Below are 22204 nucleotides of genomic sequence, written 5' to 3' on the forward strand. Positions count from 1 at the left end.
CGTTCCTGTAGTACCTCCAGCGACTCGTAGAGTTTTAAACGGGCCTGACAGGTCGTAAAGGCCGCGATAAACACGTTGGTGGCCTTCCCTTTCTCTGGATCTTGAACATTCCGTTTCGCTACGATTTCTACCAACTCTGGTGACAGGATACGCACATCTTGGACTTCTTGTAATGGATCGTCAATAAGATCGAGCAGTTTGGCGGGGTGGCTGAACTGATGGACTTTGGACTTGTTACAGTTCTGGCCAAACTTTCCCCAGAAGGAATTTAACAGAAGTTTAGCGGTCGCCTTCCTTCCGGGGTTCTTGACGATCATGGCGGGGTCTAGAGCGATGCCCTCTTTTTCTTGGTACTGCTAGACGTACTGGGCTTTTTGCTCCTCCGTCTGGCACCAGGCGGGGTAACCGCTACTTTCTTGCTTGATTTTCAACCAAGTGTCGACGTAAGGAGCAAAGAGCCCACGCTGTCTTTTCTCGAAATGCCACACTTCGTGAATACGGATGAGACGGTACCCCATTTGGATGGCTTTCTGTATTTCTGGACTACACCAGGTACCGGTCAGCATACGCTCCTCGTCTGAGTGAGGACAGACGAAATTTCTTTCTGGCAGGGGTTTCAGGGTTTCTTCTGTCACACAGGAACGGCATAGGGGGAAGGTGAGTTTGGTGGCGGAACCAATCTTTTGACGATGCGGAAGGACGGGATTGAAGAGATTGGTGGGTGGCAGAATAGAGATTTTCATCAGGCCATAGTAGGCGTATGGATCTTGGTTGGCGGGTTCCAGGATGATGGTTGGATGACCAATGGGGTATTCACCGTATTTATTCACCCAAGGGTACTCGGAGGTGACATCCACGTACCGGATCTGTTCCCCTTGGGTAGAATCAATACGGTGGTAGAGTGTCGTGGCACCCGTTCTACCGCAAAAGAATGCCTTGCGAGGTTGCAGGGGTGTGGTAATCTGGAGGGACTGCGTGAAGGCACAGAGATCTGGACTGGTCTTTTTTTGCTGCTCCCATTGACACTGCCACATTTCAACGACGGTATACCCCAATCGTTGCAATGTGGCAGTTTTTTGTGCGGTCTGACGGCGAAGAGCTTCGACGGTCATGCCAGCAGACGAGAAGGCAATCTGATTTCTCTTAGGGAAACAGGAACTACAGCCATGGAACAAACACCCATGAAACTCGTATATAGTACGCGTCTCTGCATGGTACCCATCCACCGTATATATACGAGATCCATGGGGTATGCTATACTCTCCTCCCTGGTGCGCGTGTTGGGTTCTGGAACCCAGACCCCTCTCCGTCGACATCAACCATTCCATTGCCACGTGGGAGTGGTTTGGCATGGCACCTTCCCACCCATTTTCGGTTCAATGGCAATACAATCCGGTGCCATGACACACTTTCGCCAATACCTATAAAAAATCAAAGAATATTATTTAATATTTAATGATATCATGGTGATTTTCCAGAACACAGCATGAAATTTTGAATTTACGGTTCCGTAAAGACGTCGTAAAGAAAGCGTTAAGATCCTCTTTACTTATCTTTACGAGCTTCTTTAGACTTTCGTAAAGAAAGTCTTTAGCGATGTAAATGGTTGAATATAAAGATCACGCAGTGAGACTATAAACGGTTTCTTTACGCGTATTGTAAAAAATCGTAAAGCAAATGTTTACGATATTTTACGGTGATTGTAAAGTGTTTCGAAAGGCGATCTTTACGCCTATTGTAAAAATTCGTAAAAAGGATGTTTGCTAATTTTTATGGCGACTGTAAAGCTTTTGTAGTTTTCCGTTTTCTTCAGTTTTAATCCGACCATTGCAAACGTAGATTTGAGTTAATTTAACGACTTACTCTTATCAAACGCGCATCGTTCAGGGTCTATTCAGAATTTTACGATATTTTACGCTTCAATAAAACGGTCAAACCTCTCAGAATGCACCCAGTCCCAGGAAGAACTACAACACATTTCGCACTTTACAATTTATTTTATTGTCTTACTGTAACGAAACGTTCATAGATACAAGAAAAGAATTGAAAATTTTATAAATATTCTATTATAGACATTACTGAAATATATATTATTTGTTATAAAAATACATTGTCTCATTGGTGTCACACACCCAGCATACCCTTTGCACGCATGGTTTTCTTTCTTTTCAAATTATGGTACAATGCAGCAAAAAATAACCAGAAAATATACACATGTGGAAGAGATTTCTAAAAGAAAATAATGGTTTTTCCCATTCCAAAATTGGCACTGGTCTGTCTTCTAAAGTTACCTGGGAAAAACAATGCAACTGGAACAATAAAAATGTAAAAAATGGTTAAAATACCTATAAATTCTCCTTTTGGATTTGTTGATGGTTGGAAACAACCACTTAAATTGACTTTATTCTAAAAATCATATTTTTTGACGATTGAAAAATCCTGTGCAATGCCATGTATGTGGATGAATGTAAGTACAGTAGTTATATTACATTATCAGTTTAGCCACAGCTGTTCGTTTAAAAAAAAAATACAAAAATAGTAAAAGTGACATTATATATATTTAAGGTATTAGAAACAACAAGAATAGGGATTTTTCTACACCCCATTTGAGAAAATTATTTCCTCAACCTTTTTTTTCTGTTACTTAAAAAAAAAAAACATTTTATTGTGGCTGAAGACACTAAACAAGAAAATCGGGTATGAAAGGGCTAGCCATCCTCATTCAGTTATTAATCACAAAAGCATGAATAAATGACTAACATGTGCCTTCCTTCAGTGATTATTGGCTGATTTTTTTCATTTTTAAAAGAAACTTTGGCTTAAAGCAAGAGAAACCTACAATTTACATGCAATTTCACCAATGCGATTTTTTGGCTTCATGAAATTTTTTTAAGACAGTAGCTATAGTTCAAAGTATATACCAAAAATCGAAGGTGTTAATCAAGGTTGCTAGCCCTTTCAAAGCAACACTCCCTGATTAATGTCTTCCCCGTGCAGGAGTGCTAGTAGCCACTGGAGTGGAACCACTGGTACTCTTGAATGCCCATTTTGGGGCAAATGGAGGTGGACCTCTTGCAGACTGATAGCATCTGACACTATTGCAAATGCTTCTTTATTCGCCTTTGTCACGGTATCGCCATCTTGAAAATGACGTAATGCTTTTTGGCATGAAAACGAGGTCACGCGTGGTTCTTGACACACTGAACACTCGAGCGATCATGCCGAACAAAGATCACTGTTGTGTTCCTAAGTGCAATAACAATAGATCAAAAGTGCAGTCTAATATAACCTTTCATCAATTCCCGAAAGACAAAGACTTAAGAAGACAGTGGATTATAAAAATTAAGCGTGATGTCGGCCGGTCCTTCAAGGTAAATGGCCTTTTATATATCATAGTTCAGTTTAGCGTCGTTTCAGCGTTGTTTATATAGCAAACCTTATATTTTTTCCGATATCTTTCAGATAACCAACAGTACAAGAGTTTGCTCTGATCATTTTAAACCCACAGATATAAAAAAAACGCTAACAGGAAAAAGTGTACTCGTTAATGGTGCTGTACCATCCGTTTTTGAATGGACAACTTTATCAAAGAAACGAAAGTCACCAACGAAACGCGAATGCACAACACGTACTAACACAACCGAGATTGATGTCGTGGATAATATACAGCCAATCTCCTCTACAGGTATTTATTTTTTATGAAATCGTACTTTAGGCCCGCCCTAAATATTTCTAAACATGTTATTTTCTATATTCCCACAGTCGAAATTGGGCCCATCGAAGATTCAAGCGTAGACGAAAATGTCATCGATACTAGCAGCCACATGGAGGACTCCACCGTAACTACTGACACCACAATCATAACACCTACTGTCAACCTACATGATTATTTATTTACTGAACCCGAAAAGCCTGTAGAAGAGCTACTTGAGGCAGCGCAAGCTCGTATCGAACAATTAGAACAGCTGCTTTCAAAACAATCTTTTTACAGACAACTGAAAGGGATGTCAGACAAACGCGTTAGATTCCATACTGGCTTTTCGTCATTTGCTATTTTTGTGAATACCTTCAATGCCCTTAGACCCACAGCTGAAAGTATGTTTTCATGGTCCCAAGTACAGAGAGCACGAGCAAAAAGTGGGAAAGATATAAGTAACATGAGAGACACTCTCAAGACATGCAAACTTAGCTTATTTGATCAGTTTTATTTATGCATTACTAAGCTGAGGCTGGGTACTTTTAATGAGAAACTAGCCAGTGAATTTGATATTTCTATTTCAACTGTGAGTAGAGTTTTTATTTCTTGGGTTAACTTTCTCTATTTTGTTTTGGGAACCATTCCTATATGGCCCTCTCGGGCAAAAATTGACAAACATATGCCTAAGTGTTTTAAATTGTTATATCCTAAATGCCGTGGTATTATTGATGCCTCAGAGATAAAGGTACAAGCACCATCTAGTATGGTTTTGAATAGCAATTGCTATTCATCATATAAGAGCCACACAACTTACAAAGGCAATGTTGTAATATCTCCATCTGGGGAAATTATTCATGTAAGTTCTCTTTTTGAAGGAAGTATTTCTGACAAGGAGCTTGTTAAGCAATCAGGTTTGTTGAATTTACTTGAGCCAGGTGATCAAATAATGGCTGATAAAGGATTTACTATAGAGGATCTATTAAAGCCAATAGGTTGTGGAGTAGCAATGCCTGCCTTTTTGTCAAGTAAGGGTCAATTTTCAAAGAAAGAACTTTCAACCAGTAAACAGATACATAATTTAAGAGTCCATGTGGAAAGGGCCATAAGAAGGGTGAAAGAGTTTCACTATTTTGATAAAGTTATACCTCTTACAGTAGCTGGCAGCATTAATCAAATATGGACAGTGGCATGTCTTATTACCAATTTCCAGGGGCCTTTGTTGCATGAAAAGCAATATATCTAAATATGTATACAACTGTTGTAAAATAGATGGAAGAGTAAGCATCATTTAAAGTAAAGTATGTAAGGATCTGTAATACAAATAGTACTAACAACTTTTAACAACTAAGAGTTAGTTGACATTGAGTGAGGGTACACTACGTATTAGGTCCAACCTAGGTAAGAACTATGCCATCTGTTAACATGTGATGTGGAAGGGTGAATAGTAGGGTGGCCCTATCCCCTAGGGGCACCCTTTTCGTATGTACATGGCATATTGGTTAGGCATTAAAATAAACAGTAAAATCAGTAAAAATTATATTGTTAGTACTATTTTTGTTTTACAGATTCAATGCAAGCTTTCAAACTAGCTTTTTGGAAAAAAAATTATGAATTTAATAACTTTACATTTATTCACAAATTTCATTAATTGCCAAATATTATAAAAATGCCCTTTTGGGGTTTAAATACAAAACCTGTTGAAGTCATTCATGTATTTTTATTTATCATGTTTGTACAGAATGTTCTGTTTAATAACAGTAAAAAACTATTAAATGGCTTGAAATACACCCAACTTAGTCACAGTATTTGAATGCATGATAAACAATGAAATATGTACAGCTGTTTGTAAAAATTATGGCGCTTACAATATATTACAGACATATAGGCTTAAATGAAACTGAATTATCATAAGTATTGTATTTTTGGAAAAAATACAAAAACTATTAAATTACCAATCATGAACCCAATGTTTTTAAATTTGTGGCAATAATTTCTGCAAACAGCTGTGTAATGATAATTACTAGAACAAGTTCTGAGTCTAAGTAGGTTTGACTTGTAATATTTTAACATTTTAAGAATGCTGATTCAAATGTCTTTACTCCACTTCCCACCAAACTTTGTCACACACAATTAGCTTGTTACTTAGGCACGAAGTTATTTTGTATAAGAGACATACAATAAATTATTGAACACATGTATTCAGGTGATAATCAAAAAAAAATAAATTCAGTTTGTCCAGCATTTCAGAAAAGAGAAGTTCATCAAAATATACTCGTTCACAGTGAAATTCGTCCTTGCAGTAAACAAAGAAATCGCACCACTGACTTCCTGTTAAACCAAGGCATCCCATAACTTGATAATAATACTTGTGTGTCTTCTTCAATGAATATGACCCATTTCGTTCATTAAACTTTAAATACTGAAGGTTATCTAGATGACTTGCTGGAGAGCACTTTATTTCTATCAGGCCCCATGGATGTTGCTCAGTGTCGTCAAACACTCTTCTGTCTGGGCTACAGCCTAGGTGTGGGAGACATGGGTTTATAAGAAAACCTACTAGGTGAGTGTCTCTGCCAAACTGTGTTTTGTACATATCAGCAGCTACCCCCTCATTTTGTATCCCATATTTCATGGCTGCAGTTTGGATTACTTTTCCCTTTAGTAAACGCGTAGAAAGGATTTCATGGTCTTTTCTTCTTGAGCATATATCTTTGAAATTTGAAGCTGTAAGCCTAAACTTCCGTAGTTCATGCCATGCTGTTGTAGTTGACTGTTCCCTTGTCTCCATTTCAAAGTCAATAGACTGTTGACCTGATATTGCAAGGGAGCTGAAGAAAAGGTCTTGTTTTTCATTGAGCACTGTATCTGGATAGCTTAAAGATGGAAAGTTGAATGCAGGTAGCTGTATGTTAATATTGCTCTTAACTTTCAACGGCTGTTGATAGCTTATGACACAGCCTTTTGGCACCTTTCCAAAGGCCGAGTCTACTAAAATTGGAGGCTCACTTTGTTCATCTTCCCATATTCTCATAAATCCAGGTTGATTGTTGAGATTTTCAAACTGTGGCGACAGCACACTAGTCAAGTCAAGGCTACTTAATGATTGCTGGAAGGGTTTGTAGATCGTGCTTGCCACACCACACACCTTTCTCTTCTTTTTAGGTTCATGCAATTTATCTTTTGGCTTTGACTTTTGTATAATCAAATCTGTCACTGGCCTTGCTTTAATGCCCTCTTTACGACTGGGGATATGCCATCTCTGCAAAAAAATAATATACAAATATACTATATGAATTCAAAATTGCTTATTGTGTTATGTTTAAAAACAGCAGTGTGATTAAAAGGAGTTTTTAAGGAAAAATATTGCTAAGATACAGTCAAATCTCTATACATTAATGACTGTTTTTTCTTATTGTTTATCATCAAATCTATTATTATTATTATTATTAAATTTTACCTGTGCCTTTGATGTTTTAGAAACCATTGGCGGGACACTTTTTAAGCCTAATAGCTGGAAATGGGCAAGAGTATAGAGCAATCCAAGAACATGATGGCAAAGACCTTGTCCAGCAGCACAACTACACATATACTTGTTGATGCTAGCCTCAATAGAGGAGCTCTCGAACACAACAGACAACTTGTGAGGATCTTCGTTCTTTTTCATACTTCTGAAGCATTTAGCCCGAGCCACTACTCCTGAATCCTCTTCCTTGCAAAGTTTTACTGTTAAAAACCGAGAAAAAAGAGTTAAAACTCAAAACACTGAGCACAGAAACAAAATATTGGAAAGACAGTCAAACAAAGAAAGCTACCACGAGGTCAACGAGGCTCACCTTCAATATCGTGAATATATTCTTCGTGAAAGAATTTATATCCTCTTGTTACAGTGGCTTTGATCGGTAGGTTCTTCTCAGCAAAATCCTCAACAAAAGAGTTTGTAACTTTGGGTATTTTTGTTATATTTTTGTGCCAAAATTCGAGTTCAACGCTATCGCTACTAGTCGCCATTTTGTTTGTGAACTTACCACGCGTGGCCTCGACCTCATGTAAAATATTCAATGACGTAATCCAAGATGGCGGGCCGTGACAAAGGCGAATTCCGTGCAGAGGAAGCACTAAAAACAAAAAGAAGTTGCTTATTTACTACAAAAACATAACTTCAAAATTCGTTAACTGTTTTAACAGTAAACAAATGAACATCATCTAACAGCAAGGGAAGGTACAAATAAAAGTTACAATTCTATGCAGATCAAAACCTTTGAACTCATATACACAGCTGGGCATAGAGGCCCATTTGAACCACTCATTATGGAAACAATGTCAAAAGTTCTGACTTATTCTTCAGCAAATTATGTTTATAACTCATTTTTATTCGTGCACTGTAAGCAATTTTTTAGAGTTTTCTCTAGAGGAAGTTGTTAGACACCATAAAGGCTTGCAGCTGTATGTTACCTTTCTTCCAGATAAAACCCTTGGAAGCTAGCATCATCGTCCATGAGGCATCAATACATTCTCCTAAATTCAGTCTGAAAGGAGATGAAATAATATAATGTGAACATGTTCATTATGTAAGTCAGTTATGTTTGGCCCGAAATCTTATCTTTGATGGAGCAATCTGACTGGAGGGTTTAAATCACAGTGGTAAGATACATGTACAATGTAGGGGAGAGGACAGGCAGGTATTGGAAATTCAAATGTTACCACATTCATTTTTCAAATGACCTCAAATTGTTAAGCACATTGTCCCATATTTTGGGTTACCAGAGTAAAGACAAAAATTACAAAAGTTATGGATTTACAGCTGATTTTCAAAACATAATGCGACCATCAGTCATGTTTCCTGGTCGATTGAGTGATTGAGTGATTAACTGTCAAATGATATGTTCTACATATAACACTAAAATCAGCTACACCGGCGTATCCAATCGAATACAGGGCTGTGCTCTAAGGGCGCCCGGTGGCCTCAGGCGACTAACTTTTGCCTTTGGGCGACCAGATAAACTTACTTTTTCCATATAAGCTTTATACTGGGCGACCTGGATTTCATAGTTTGAAACCTTTGGGCTCCTTGTAATTTTTCTTAGAGCACAGCCTTGGAACAGTTCGGCAATCAAACCCAATCACAGACCAATAGTAACCCGACGTAACTAATAGAATATTTGATTAATCAAACTCAATCGAATTCAATCGAACTTAATCACACGATTCGGTTCGATTAAGTTCCATAATCGAACAAAATCGAACTGTCATAAAAGTTCTGAGAATTGGAACTAATCAAACTGTTCGATTAAGTTCGAGTAGTTCGATTGAGTTCGAATAGATTCGATTTTGATAGAAACAAACAGCGGTCAGATAGTATTCTAATTGAAATGGGGCAATACAAGTGGCATAAACGCGGGATTCCCCAAATAGAGAATAAAAAAAAAGAAAATTGCTCTCTTTAATATTATTATAATTCCTGTTCCGTCGGGGGGATGTGAATCCCTGACGACTCTCTCATTTTCCCAGCGTCTAAAAACAAAAAGGCTCTCTTGCTCAGTTGTCCATTTCTTCGATTTCTTTCACCGTGTTCTGTACACTGAAAATTTCCAGTCGCGCAGGCTTTACTTAGGCTATTTTAAAAAGGCCCTGCAGGGTCAGGAGTAAAACATAAATTATAGAATCGTTAAAGTGAAGTTAGATTAATTTTCCCAGGTAATTTTCTATTGCCAGTTGAACTGTTGTTCAGTTTTAAAGTCAGTGTATTCTCTCGTTTGCAAAATGGTGAAATCAATGTAATTTCCACTCTAGTGATATTTGTGGTGAAGTTAAGACTATTTCAATGGTGTTCGATTGGGTTCGATTGTGTTTGAACGTAATCGAACTGTCACAGAAGTTTTTCAGTTCGATTTTTTTCGACTATTGAACTAATCCAACCGAATCGTTCGATTAAGTTCGATTGGGTTCGATAAAGTTCGATTACCGAACAGTTCGATTAGTTACGTCGGGTACATATGCAAACAAGCTAGGAATCAATGCATCTGCAACAAATGTATTATAATTTATTACAGCTTACTTACCCGACACCTTGAAGGCACATGGATCTTGGATTGGCCTTTTGATTTTGATTCCTTGTTTACCGATCGTGAGTTGTTCTCGGAGATAAGTTTACACAAAGAGTCGACTTTGTTTGTCAGGTCTTGGAACCTTTCAGCATTTTCTTCATCGCGCTGTCTAAACTGCTCCCGTAATATTTGAGTTTCTTTGAGAGAATCGTCAAGAAGAACAACATAACTATCGCTCAGGCTGATACTGTTTGACATTCTTGATTTCTCGATAGAAAAACGGCTCACAAATCACTTCTCACAGCGAAAGTAACTCAGAATTGATAGCAAACGAGGTGAGAAGACACTAAACCTCGTGCGATAAAATGTCTCACCTTTTGATAGGCCCATTTAAGTCTCGTGATCACGATCTTTTACCGAACATTACCGATTTTGTCGGAAGCAGGTCGGAAGGAAAGGCCGAACTAGCGACGAACCGGCGGAAATCTCGTTTCCATAGTTATTGGTCGTTCCCAGGACTCTTCCGTGAATGTCTATAGCTGCATCAGCGAAGGAGAACATGTCTGAAGACACGAAATCCCAGTTTTTTTTGTGGCCACTGCAAAGAATATCTTACAAAGTCAACATTTTATAGACACAGAAGGAGTGACTACAATACCGCGGAGAAAACGTGGCGACTTGCTGAGGACACTAGCCCAAAGGCGAACACGTCTCGAACTTCGCACTCGTCCTAGTACTTTCAAGACGATGGGCCGCTCTTTGACGATGACTTTTTGGAACAAAGCTTACATGAACATCAAGGTAACAGCACTTACTAAATAAAAAGGTGCACTCCTTTCTAAATGGCTTTAATCTTCGCAGCAACTAGGTGAATTGCCCAGTTGAAGGTTTTCAGCTCTTACAGCTCTTATACTCTTACAGCGATTTTTAGCAATCTAAACAGTCGAGGTATCGTGAAAAGTGTTTATGTAAATATCTGCTAGTTCTAAAGGGCGAGCGGATCGATTTTTACAGCAGAAGTGAATTCCAGATGTTTTCAGCGATTTCCGGCCGCCATTACTGTGTCCCAGACTGGGACACAGTAATGGCGTAATGGAATAGAAAACACGCAGGCCAAGGCAATCAGCTGATCTTATGGCTCGAAAAGCTTCCTGTAACATCGCCAGAAATCACGGACATTTCGAGCCCGCTAACAATTATCAGCGGTATATCGTATTACACTCCAGAACAATAGAATATCAAGAGAATTCAATATGGCGGCGATCATGGCTCGATCTGCAAAGAAGCGTGTTTCGTACCACGACTTACACAATTTGAGCACCGCGGATCCTCTATTTGATGAAAATAAAAAGAAAAGAAGAACAGCACGTAAATCTTTGGGATTGTTCGAGGCAGAGCGAATTATTACAAGCCGGGAGGACTCAGAGGTAAAACGCGAAGCTTTGATTATATTCAGTTATATTTCATGATAAGTTTATGAAAGGAAAAAATTGACACGTTAATTAGTTTATCCATATTACATTTTTAAGGGAACGAAATACCTTATTAAGTGGAAAGGCTTCAGCGCATTTCAGAATACTTGGGAGCCTGAAGAACACCTTTCCCAACTTTTGTTGAGGTAATTTATATTCACCATTAACCGCATTAGCAATATATTGATCAATTTGGTCAACTTGCTGTCTGATTGTTAACACAAGGGTACTCTAACTTTCAACAGACTTCCCTGATACCATACACATGGAAAGAATATGAAAGAAAGCACATAAGAAAACAGTAATGAATCACTGTTTTGGTTATACAAGACTGTTCACTCTGGCCGCTATCAACTTTGCATTGGTACATGTACTTGCTGTTAGTGTTGACTTTTATAATGCTTTTGTGTAGCTCTCAATATTGACTAACCAAGTGAGCTTGGAAGTACACATCCTAAGAACTGGGTTGTGAAAGTAAAACGTTTAAGTTTTAAATTAAAATTAACTATTTTTTGCAGGTACTTTGAGTCTCCAAAACCACATGTGGACACTGTCCAGGAGTGTGTGGACAGACTGAGAGTCTCCTTATCGGATGCTCTCAGGCACAAAGGTCCAACACAGGCTGTATCACTGGAATTTCGCCATGATGTCTTCAAATATCTATTTAGTGGAAAGGGAAGACATGCTGAGGAAAAGAACTGGCAATTATACGAAGAAAACGATTTTAGTAGATGTAAGCTTCCTACCAACTGGAGCTGTATATTAGATAAACATGGAGATGGAGTTAGGATTAGGTTTCCAGTTAAAATGAGGAGATTCCTTAGCCTATCTCCAAAAACCTATGAAAGGGTGGCTGAGGTTGTTGTTGAAGCCCCGAGGGCCTATACTGAAAAGATTTCAGTCAAGTTTGTTAAAGTCTCATCATCATGTAATTAGTCAAATTTATATAACATTTTGATATACAGTAACCAGTAAATGAGTACAAGGAGGACTAAATTAGTTAACCTATTATTCTCAGTGCTTCATTGTTTTTGCATGGTGAAATGAATTTTAACAGACTTACTGAATAATGTTATTTCCTAAGTAAATTTACAGATTATATTTATTGTACTTGAGAATTTTCGACAAGAGCCACTAGGTCTTTTTTTTTAAATTTAGTTATATTTTTCACTTTCATTCCTTTTCTTTTGATGACTTCTTTGAGTTGTGCAATTGTCATCTTGTTATAATCTTGGGTGGCACAAGTGGGGCTTTCATCAGATATTTCATCATCCTCGACCCGTTCCATGTACATGGATGTGCTTGCCGAAGAAGCCCGTTGTTCTTTCCTTTTTCGATGGATTTCATCCTCCCAGTAATCTAGCTTCCTTTTAGTGTAGGTGGCTTTCTTACGTTCATGGTGCTTTAGTTCCCACTGCCTACTTTCTGTGCAAAGTATGTCTCTGGCAGCATCCCACTTATTTGACTTGTGAAAGTGGATTCTCTTAGCATCATCGTTATTTTTTTCTACTCCTTGCCCGGTAAATTGTTTGAGACAACCATGCTTTTGCACAAAGAAAGGAAGGTGGTAGGGAATAAGGTGCATATAGGGGGTTACTCTGGGTCTGGTATACCCTTGGCGAACACCTCGTAGAGAACAGAAAAGTTCAATCCAAGCCTTTGCATCAAGAAATATGTCATGAGCAGAAGTGTTGGTGAGGTTAAAATCAGAAATCTTGTCATACAAGTGGCCAAAATCAACCCACAGTTGTTTAACTGTTGCAGATGTATTTGGGTACAGGAATTCCTGAAGGTTAGAGGGCAATCCACTCAGGAGTTTCTTTTTCTGGGACCCAAGGAGACTTGTAAATTCTTTGACCTGGCTTTCAGAGCCATCAGCATTCTTTTTGTTCCAGACAGAAAAAGATATTCCCAGGTCATTTATAGCTTTCACTAGTCTTGTAAGGTATATCCCTTTAGGTTGGCCTCTAGGCTTATCAAAATCCTCCACAGCATCCCTCTCCAGTACCTCATCAATGATATTCTGTAGTAGTTTGTCAGTTATTCGTAACAATAAATGAAGTTCATCAGGTATTACATGTGTTAGTGGAATGTTTAGAAGTGGCTCATGAATGCATCCAAAGTTATCTTTAGAAGAGCAGAGTGTTTTCATTTCTTCGAGAGTGCGCCTCATTGGTTCCTCATTGTAATGGTGGATGGGCTTGCTTGTGTCCCACCTGTCATCTTTGTGAATTTTGCACCAGGCACAAGCATAATCAGCTGTAGCTGAGCTCAACCCCAGGATCATGAGAAGGAACTTCATATCCCCACCTAGAAAAAATTCTAGTTCAACATCCTCTCCATCAATTGCTATTGTACCTGTGCTAATTAGTTGATTTACCTCATCAAAAAAATTTGAGAGTGATGTTTTTAGGGTTTCATATTTCTCTGGCCCATTGATGATTGCTACTGTTCTGTTATGCTTAGGGGACATGACACTTTCATTCAACTGTAGTAATGTAAAGGACATCATCATAAAGTTTGTTGTTCTTGACATACGAGCACCATCCCCACTCAATTTGACTTGAATTTTTCCTTCTTTCAGTTCAGGTTCCTTCATAAGGAGCTCCCTGACATGATCCTTTAATGTAGAAGTGAAATTTAAACATGATCCTGAATACTTTCCAGGTGTTCTCTCGATATGATATAGTTTGTTCATTGCTGTTCTTGACTGTTTCACAAGATAGGATTTGGGTAGGCCTTCAGTGATCATGGAAAGTTCATGATACGTTTCATCACCTACACAAAACTTATCAAGCAGGAACAAAACCTGTTCCACTTTGTTTTTCTCTTCTTCATCCAAATTTGCATGTCCATGAGGGGTAGAATTGGATGCAGAGTAATTTAAGCTGTGAATTAAGCCCTCTTCATCCTGTAGTTTTATCTCTGTCAGTTCCAGTCCAAAGCTTTTGCAAAACCACAAGGCACATTGTGCTTTGCTTTTTAAAAGGCGAAGCTTCCTACCTTGTTGTTTAGTTCCTAGCTGATTATATTTTTTCCCCTGACATTGTAGTGATGCACTTTTTTCAAGGGCTTCCACATAATCTGCTAAGTCTTTGTTGACCTGTTTCAGATCTGTTATTTCTTCTTGCAGTTCATTGATCTCCCTTATCATGTCATCATACAATTTCTCCTTTTCTGCTGCCAAATCATTGAACTTTCTTTTCCATTCGTCAAGTTCATGCTGAGATTTTTCAATTTCAGACTTAAGGGATTCAAATGTCTCCACTTCATTCCTTCTTATACTCAGTTTATATACTTTATCATCCAGTTGCTTCTTTTTTCTCCCACTTGTTTTCCTGTAGGTACTCTTCACCACAGCTGCTGTCTTATATAATAGTTTCTCTACACGTTCGCAGCCCCTCTTGACCATAAACCACCCATCAACCACAGTTGAGTTGAGAAGGTCTAAGTAAGTTGCTTTGATGGCTGTATCTTCCAAAATCTCACCCCATAAGCGTAGCAATGGCCAAGGAATCTCCACACAAAAAAGAAATTCATATTGTTGAGCAGCCTGCTGCTTAACGTAACGAAGAGGGAACTCGGTGCTCAGGCTTAATTTCCATTCAAGCTCACGTTTTTTGTAATCAGTCAATATCTCAGACATGATGTCAGAATTTTGAATTGCTTTTTTAAAATTCTCGCGCCAAGACTACTGAATTTGCATTCAACGCCTGGCATATTTTTATTCCGCAAAGGACCTGAGAACTAATTTATTCCCAGCAAGAACATAAACAAATATGGCCGACGATTCGAAGATCAGCGATGCTCGTGTTTAACCATTTCAATCATAGTTTTCAAAATGGCGTCTCGTCACTTACTCAACATGGAATATAAGGGATATTCTGGCGCGTTGGGAAGTTTTTTGATGGGAGGAAATGGCAATTTTACAGGATATTTGGACGCTTCGAACTCAGTAGCAGTCAATTCGATTGAGAGCAATTGACTTCATTGATGCACTTTCCTGTAATAGGCGAGTGTTTGGGATGGAGAACGACGGATTTTGAAGAACTGTATGGCGACTTAGGTCAATGAACAATGACAAAAGAACTGGCTCGGGAAGTAAGTGGTTTTTATTTATCGAGTCACTGTGAGGTTTGATGAATAGCAGAATCAGTACTGAATATGTCTAGATCGAGAGCAGACGGGACCACGAGCTCCTGATTGTTATATTTTAGAAATTGTACAAATTTCCATACAGTTTCTTATATTATTTGGACGCCATTATGGACGAAATACGCAAGCGCGGCCGCCATCTTGTCCAATATTTCTGCCAATGATAGGCATTATGTAGCTTGTACGCATTTTTGTTCGTCCAATCATACATGTTTCAAAAAGAAAAAAAAAACTAATCTCTCGAGCTCGAAATGGGGAGCGCCTATTTTAGGTTATTAAATATATTGACGCGGACAGCAGGTTTATGCCTGTGTATTGTTTTTATAACTATATAGTATATAGGCTAATCATGGGGATGAGCATAGAGTTTTAAAAAATATAAAAAACTTTGGTTCCAGCCTCCAGTTAAAGTAAAGCAAAATTTTTGGGGTGAATTTCCACCACAATTTTCTTTGTAACTTTTGACAAAGTAAAGCTACAGAAAAATCCTTTGCTCATCCCCAGATACTCTTTGAAAGCAATAAACATTGAAAATTTCAAGTCAATGGGTTAAATCCTCTATGAGATATGTTTTCTAGAATGCGCAAAATGCACATTTTGAGAAAAGTGCGATTAAAGTTAAAAAGCTAAAACGAAGATTGTCTGCACAAATTTGCATGGCTATGAACTATCCAATATCATAGCAAATGTTTCTTTCAGTCACTTAGAAGCCTCCAGGTTCATAGGTATCACCATCAGCCTCCCGTAGGGCATCTTCTCTGCGTGTGCGCCTCATTTGCTCTCCTTGCCGGCGCTTCTTTTCTTTAGCAGAGGTCTGAAGGTCCGATTTTCTCAACCGCCTCTTGTCCTTTTCTTCTGAGGCCTTCTGAGTGTACTCCCCTGCTGGAATTGCCAGTCTCTGCATTATTCTTGCTCTGCTGGCAGCTCCACTATGAAAATGGCACACAGTAGAAGCAACTGCACATCTAATCACCTTGGCACCGTGATGCTTGTGTTTTGGGCAGCGTGCCCACACCAGTCCGTTGATGCATTCATTGCGATTTTGGGTGGCGCCACGCACACACCTTTGGAGCAGCTTATTTTCACTAAGTGTGATGAATGTTGGCTTCAGCAGTTCAAAGAACACTTCAGGCAAACAGTCACCTGCTTCATAAGTATTTGTTCCAGTAGCACAATCTTGTTGCCATTTACACCAGGAATCCTCACCAACAGGGCAGAAGCGAGGTTGTTTAGCAGCATCTTGTGACTGGACACTGTGATGGAGGATGGCAATGATATTTTTCTTCATGGTGTAAACAGCAACATCAACCTCTCTTTCTGTTAGGTTTGCTTTAGTTAGGGTGTTTTGTCTAATGGCTATACCATAGTACTTCTGAAGGCGTTTAATGCGGCTCTCAGTCAGTCGGCCCCATCCTCCAATGGGTTTGCCATCTGCAAGTTTACCTTTGGTTCTTGCTTTAAGATTAAGTAGGTGCTTGCCCATGCGTTTTTGCACGTGCCCAACACAATCCAGCTTTTCCACCTTGCAGTCATCGCCATATATATTCTCCACAGTATTGAATGCCTTACTGTCTCCGTCAGAAACCATCCATTTATACCTTATTTTATGCAGTTCCACAGATCTACTCCAAACAACTATGGCACCCTCAGCTTCCATTGCAAGTGAGCTTCCATTAAAATTAATGTCACACTCATTGGAAGCAAGATGCTCAATCTGCCATGCTTCGAACTCCTCGTCAGTTTGACACTGAGACCTTTTCATGGTACATTTCCGGCATTCTTTTGAAAGGACATGATAGTCAAGAACCTCTCCAGTGTCTACAGATATAACAAAACAACTCCAGTCAGAGAGGTAAACCCCCTTTTCGCCCATGTACCATCAAACGAAACGGCTGCATCGACTACATCATCATTGACTTCATCTCCACTTTCCTTCAGGATGTACTCGCGAACTCTTATCCCTGCCTGTGTCATTTCATCTTTGGCTTCAGCTTCTAAAGCCTCAAGTATTGTGTCTACTTGTTTGTAATAAGCAGGTAGTGATAGACATGGCATGTTCATGATGCTGCAAAAGGTTACTAGCCCTTCATAGCCACCTCCTGTCTCCAGAGAATGATAGACTGCACGACGATTTACGTCAAAAGATTGCCCTTTCTTTGTTATTGTATCTGATGTTTTCAATGGTGTAGCTTCAAGGCAGGAGCTACACTCCACAGAGAGGTCTGCCATTAGCCCATTTCTCCCAGAAGAATTCTCCTTCAGTGTTAAACTCCCTAGAACATAATAACAGTATAGACTAAAGTTATTTTGTGCATTCTCATACATGTATATGAGTCACAAAATTTATTCACCACATACCACACAACAGACAGTTACAACTGTAATTTTTAATCAATGAAAACAATAAAGATAGTACTAAAGAGAAGTAAAAAAACATTCTTAGAGAAAAAAATTAAAACTGCACACTGTTACTTGCATATGCTACGAGACATGAACAGTAAAGAAAAGGTTAAAAGTAAAACAGATGTTCACTTATGTTTTCTCACCTTCCTCGCACACATGTGCTTCAGACAACGTGGCATATAATTTCTTGAGGTCTACAAGTCTGTATCCCTCTCCCTGAAAATCATTTACATCAGAAATCTTTGATGAACTATCTGGTGAATCTTCTGGTCTCATCTTGAGTCTCGAAGCACTGATGGAAGCACTTTCGGCATCTGACAGAGCCTCATCACACGATGAACTCGACGCTGAGTTTGTGACTTCTCTATCCGCACGCGGCATTTTTTTCGCTTTCTTTGCGTATCTCTGCACTCCAGTAAAAGGCTTTCCTTTCCGCTTTCTTCTATATACAGTATTCTTCTTCCCTCCTGGCATTTTAGACAAAAACTTCGCTGATATAAAACTCGAATCTCGCTCTCACAGTATCTCCACAGTTGAAAACACGCCAGCTTTCAATCCCACGCCACCTCCGACTAGCTATACTTCATGTAAGGGGTCATATAGCTTCCTCTTGAAAATACTGAGGAAATTCTGGGAATTGGATGGACTTTCGGGCTTCAAATTGGAGCAAAACTGAAAGATGCTACGTTGCGTTGCCATGGTAACCAAAAATATTTTTTTACTAGCTTGCAGAAAACTTATCGTAGGCAACAAAATAAAGCAAATTAGTCTTAAAAACTCATGTCATGGCTTTCTTCTATGCCTGAAGTTTCAGATTTCTCCAAAAACAAAAATTGCATTTTGTAGTCAAATTTTAGGTTAAGTCCCACCTTAAGAAAGCAACTTTTGTTTTAATAACACGTTTTAAGATTATTATCCTGTGATATATGCTATAGATTTGGAGCATACGTAATTTACTGTACTCACTCGTTTTGCGTAGAACCGGTTTGTCGGCGATAGCGTAATAATGGCCCCACTTGCATCAGTACTGTCGGGTTGATCAAGGCTGAGAAATCTTCGTGTTGTGTTATACACTTTATATTAGGGACCTTAAGATACGACGACGGGAGATCTACGACGGGGAGCTTGAACCGTGTTAAGACTGGAACGAGTACGTCGTTCGTTATTGCTCGACTCCTCTTTAAGTAGTAGTAGTAGTAGTAGAAGTAGTAGAAACTTTATTAAAGTGTCAAAAAACCGTCTAGCCAGGGAACAAATCCCTTACTAATTTGGGGACACCAGGTTAGTCTGAAACACAACTACTACGGAGAGTAATTATGGCGACCTTTCAACGAACGAGAGATGCTCTTTTGCTTGCATTAGATGATGATTTAATAGAAGAAGAGGAATTTTTGATGCTGTTCGACCTTCATACGTCGAAAAATCCAAATTTACCGTACCACGATGTTGAAAAGTTCGACTTAGATCTTATCGATCCGGCCGAGTGCAAAGCCGAGTTTCGCGTTGAGAAAAACGACCTGCCTCTTCTCTGCAATGCGTTGAGGATTCCCGAGACCATCGAGTGCAGACAAGGGAGCATTTGTGATGGCATGGAAGGGCTTTGTATGCTTCTTCGTCGCCTTGCTTATCCTTGCAGTATTCGGAAATGATATCTCGGTTTCCCAGACCGGTGCCAGTGCTAAGTATGATCAACACAACTGTGATGGACTATGTTTATCAACAACACTATCACAGAATCTCCCATTGGAACAGGTTTTTATGAGACCCAAGGAAACTTGAACAGTATGCAATGGCAATCTCACAGAAAGGCAGTGCTTTGGACAACTGCTTCGGTTTTATATAGATGGGACGGTTCGGCCAATTTGCCGCCCTGATGAAAAACAGCGCATCGTTTATAATGGCCACAAAAGAGTGCATGCACTCAAGTACCAGTCTGTGGTTGTGCCAAGTGGAATGATAGCTGTTATGCATGGTCCATTCGGTATGTATCTCTTATCATTCATTTTACTTCATTTTAATTAAAAACAAAAAATTCAAAGTCCATGATTTTTTCATAACCTTGGTTTTTCCTTAATTTCTAGTTCTAGAAAATGAACTTTGAAATTTGCTGTTGAAAGAAAAGCTAGAGGAGCATCTAATTATGATCAATAAAACTCCATTTTTTTTAGAACATTGTTTTTTCAGCCCAGACTGAATGGTCTTTTTTTCACCAATTTTAGCTAAAAAAAACTGTGTTATTAAGTCATTGTTTATGATATTTTGTGTTGGAATGGATAGAGATTTCATTACAAGTATCTGTTGTTTATTAATCATTTTTTAACATTTGGCTTCAAAAGTGTAGTTTAATTCATTTTGATGACCAGTTTTGACACAAGAATAATCCCAACCTTGTGTTTATTCTTAAAATGTTCTTAAAAGCTTGCAAATTAAAGCATCAATATTCTAACATAAAGTAGTAATGTAAAATTAGAAGCCATAGCTCTAATAAACTGCATTATTTCTTCCTTTTTTGTTGACTTATCTTTCCTTTTTGTACAGAAGGTAAAAGACATGATGCTGGGATGCTGCATGAATCAGGCTTATATGATCTACTTGAGCAGCACGCATTTTCAACCACTGGGCAGCAGATGTGCTTATATGGGGATCCAGCCTATCCACTACGAGTCCATTTACAAGGGCCCTTCAAACATGCAAATCTAACAGCCAATGAACATGCATTCAATCGTTCAATGAGTGCAGTCAGAACCTCTGTTGAGTGGATATTCGGGGACATAATTAATTACTTTAAATTCCTTGATTTCAAAAAGAACTTAAAACTTCAACTGAGTGCTGTAGGAAAGTGCTATCTTGTTGCAGCCATTCTGAGAAATGCTCTAACATGCCTTTATCCAAATGAAACCTCAAAGTTTTTTGATGTAGAACCACCAACTCTGGATAAATATTTTTCATAAGACTGAAACATTGACCAGCACATGTCATGTAAATAAAGTAGTTTAATTGAAGACATCACAGAAAACAGTAACTATATTTTTCTTAGGGAGTGTTCATTATTTATGGAATGTACTGGATCACAAAATTTTTCCTCTTCCTCTTTATGGACTGTGAAATTTTAGTGGGAAAACAAGTCATAGTAATATATAATTCACAAATATTTGGATGGGTATCAAAATTTTATGTGCTGAACAAAACAGGCCATGAAAATGTTTAAACTTTTGTAAATTACCTTCCAGACCCAGTATATTTTACAAATGATGACTGGTCCCTTAAAAAAAAAAACATTCTTGTACTAATTTGCCATATTGAAAAATTTTAAGTTTATCTCTTCCATAAAAAATGTTCTTGGAAATTGCTTGCACTTTGTAATGAGAGGTTTTTCAACTATTTTCATAAACACTAACTCAAATTACAAAATTTTTGTGTTTAAAACTTTTTAAATCTTTTAAATAAACTCAACTCTGGCGGTAGAAATATCCTTGCAAATTGCTTGGGGTAAAGGTTATTTTTTCTGAACAAGAACCACAACATATGTGAACAAATTGTCGTTGATTGTTACTCTGATCATGATCTATTTGACATATCATCCCTTGATATGAACTTGATCTTTTTTCAGTAATACCTCAAAAATATAATTTATAGAGATATAAATGTATTTTGAATTTTTTAAAACCAAACTTTAAATCATCCTTGCAAATAAAATATTCATTCAAATGTTCATACTGTGTTACCATGGTAGAAGTTTACTTTTGTGTCAGCTTATTCATCATGGCTAGTATCATGGCCTGAAAGTCTTGTTGCTGCTGCAACTGCTGCTGCTGGGCAAGCATAACTCTAAGAAAATCATCGTGTTTTTTGTCTTGCAGCTCAATGTCTTTTTTCTTTAATTCCATTTCCTGTTTTTTCATCTCATCCATCATTTCACTTTTTTCTTTTAAAAACATAAGAGTGTCACTGCCATTCGATCTCCTTTTCTGCTTTTTATTCCCATTCTCTGCATCATCTCCCTTCTTCCCAAGGCTCTCGCCGAGTGATTCCATTGCTCTTTTCCTCATGGTTTCTGCCTGTGCTCTATCTGCATTTTCATTTTTCTTCTTCTCGTTTGAACCATCTTTTAGTGCTCTTTCAGCTTCATCTTCAATCTCAATAATTTCCTGCAATGCCTCTTCGACTTCAGTCATTTTTGTGGCGATTCCGCTTGCTTTTTCCTCTTCTTTTAACTTGTTCCGAAGTTTACCTGCCAAATAAGCGTACTTTTCGCGGACAGCCCGCGCATCTACTGTGAATTTCGGTTTCTCGATCGCCATCAAATTGTGGGCGATAGCCTTCCAATTCGCCCCTCTTTGGATCGACCCCTTCCTTGTGCCAGTGAACGGGTCCACAGCTAAGATTTCACGGCAAAGAAGCATACAATGCTCATCCGACCATAGCATTCTGTA

The 22204-nt window shown here is 38.5% G+C and overlaps 4 protein-coding genes, 1 long non-coding RNA gene and 2 pseudogenes across 7 annotated transcripts; 3 read left to right on the forward strand and 4 right to left on the reverse strand.

Moving 5' to 3' along the window:
- Positions 1 to 356: 356 nt before the first annotated feature.
- Positions 357 to 1328, reverse strand: LOC148743270 (uncharacterized). The gene has a single exon (XM_088750607.1). The coding sequence runs from the start codon at positions 1326 to 1328 to the stop codon at positions 357 to 359; it is 972 nt and encodes a 323-aa protein (XP_088606733.1).
- A 1774-nt stretch (positions 1329 to 3102) lies between these two features.
- On the forward strand, positions 3103 to 4757 carry LOC148743271 (uncharacterized; annotated as a pseudogene). Its single transcript, XR_015988700.1, has 3 exons — positions 3103 to 3371; positions 3463 to 3685; positions 3763 to 4757. The product of XR_015988700.1 is annotated as an uncharacterized LOC148743271 (transcript).
- Positions 4758 to 5394: 637 nt separating this feature from the next.
- Positions 5395 to 7796, reverse strand: LOC148743272 (uncharacterized). Its single transcript, XM_088725194.1, has 3 exons — positions 7531 to 7796; positions 7155 to 7420; positions 5395 to 6956 (listed from the first exon to the last, which is right to left on the reverse strand). Exons 1-3 carry the CDS (start codon positions 7703 to 7705, stop codon positions 5880 to 5882), a joined length of 1518 nt encoding a protein of 505 aa, XP_088581320.1. The 5' UTR covers positions 7706 to 7796; the 3' UTR covers positions 5395 to 5879.
- LOC148743273 (uncharacterized) lies at positions 7794 to 10899 on the reverse strand. The gene is made up of 3 exons (XR_015988705.1): positions 9757 to 10899; positions 8150 to 8223; positions 7794 to 7812 (listed from the first exon to the last, which is right to left on the reverse strand). It is a non-coding gene; the product is annotated as an uncharacterized LOC148743273 (long non-coding RNA).
- A 10-nt stretch (positions 10900 to 10909) lies between these two features.
- LOC111345908 (chromodomain Y-like protein) lies at positions 10910 to 13286 on the forward strand. The gene is made up of 3 exons (XM_022953200.2): positions 10910 to 11168; positions 11271 to 11359; positions 11732 to 13286. The coding sequence occupies exons 1-3, from the start codon at positions 10995 to 10997 to the stop codon at positions 12147 to 12149; spliced, it is 681 nt and encodes a 226-aa protein (XP_022808935.1). The 5' UTR covers positions 10910 to 10994; the 3' UTR covers positions 12150 to 13286.
- A 2021-nt stretch (positions 13287 to 15307) lies between these two features.
- On the reverse strand, positions 15308 to 18635 carry LOC148743274 (uncharacterized; annotated as a pseudogene). The gene is made up of 2 exons (XR_015988706.1): positions 17915 to 18635; positions 15308 to 17641 (listed from the first exon to the last, which is right to left on the reverse strand). The product of XR_015988706.1 is annotated as an uncharacterized LOC148743274 (transcript).
- A 203-nt stretch (positions 18636 to 18838) lies between these two features.
- LOC111324719 (uncharacterized) lies at positions 18839 to 21437 on the forward strand. Its single transcript, XM_022928344.2, has 2 exons — positions 18839 to 19752; positions 20310 to 21437. The coding sequence occupies exons 1-2, from the start codon at positions 19725 to 19727 to the stop codon at positions 20720 to 20722; spliced, it is 441 nt and encodes a 146-aa protein (XP_022784079.2). The 5' UTR covers positions 18839 to 19724; the 3' UTR covers positions 20723 to 21437.
- Positions 21438 to 22204: the final 767 nt, after the last annotated feature.

The sequence above is a fragment of the Stylophora pistillata genome, chromosome 1 (genome assembly GCF_964205215.1).
Source record: "Stylophora pistillata chromosome 1, jaStyPist1.2, whole genome shotgun sequence".
In the NCBI taxonomy this organism is placed as follows: Eukaryota; Metazoa; Cnidaria; class Anthozoa; order Scleractinia; family Pocilloporidae; genus Stylophora; species Stylophora pistillata.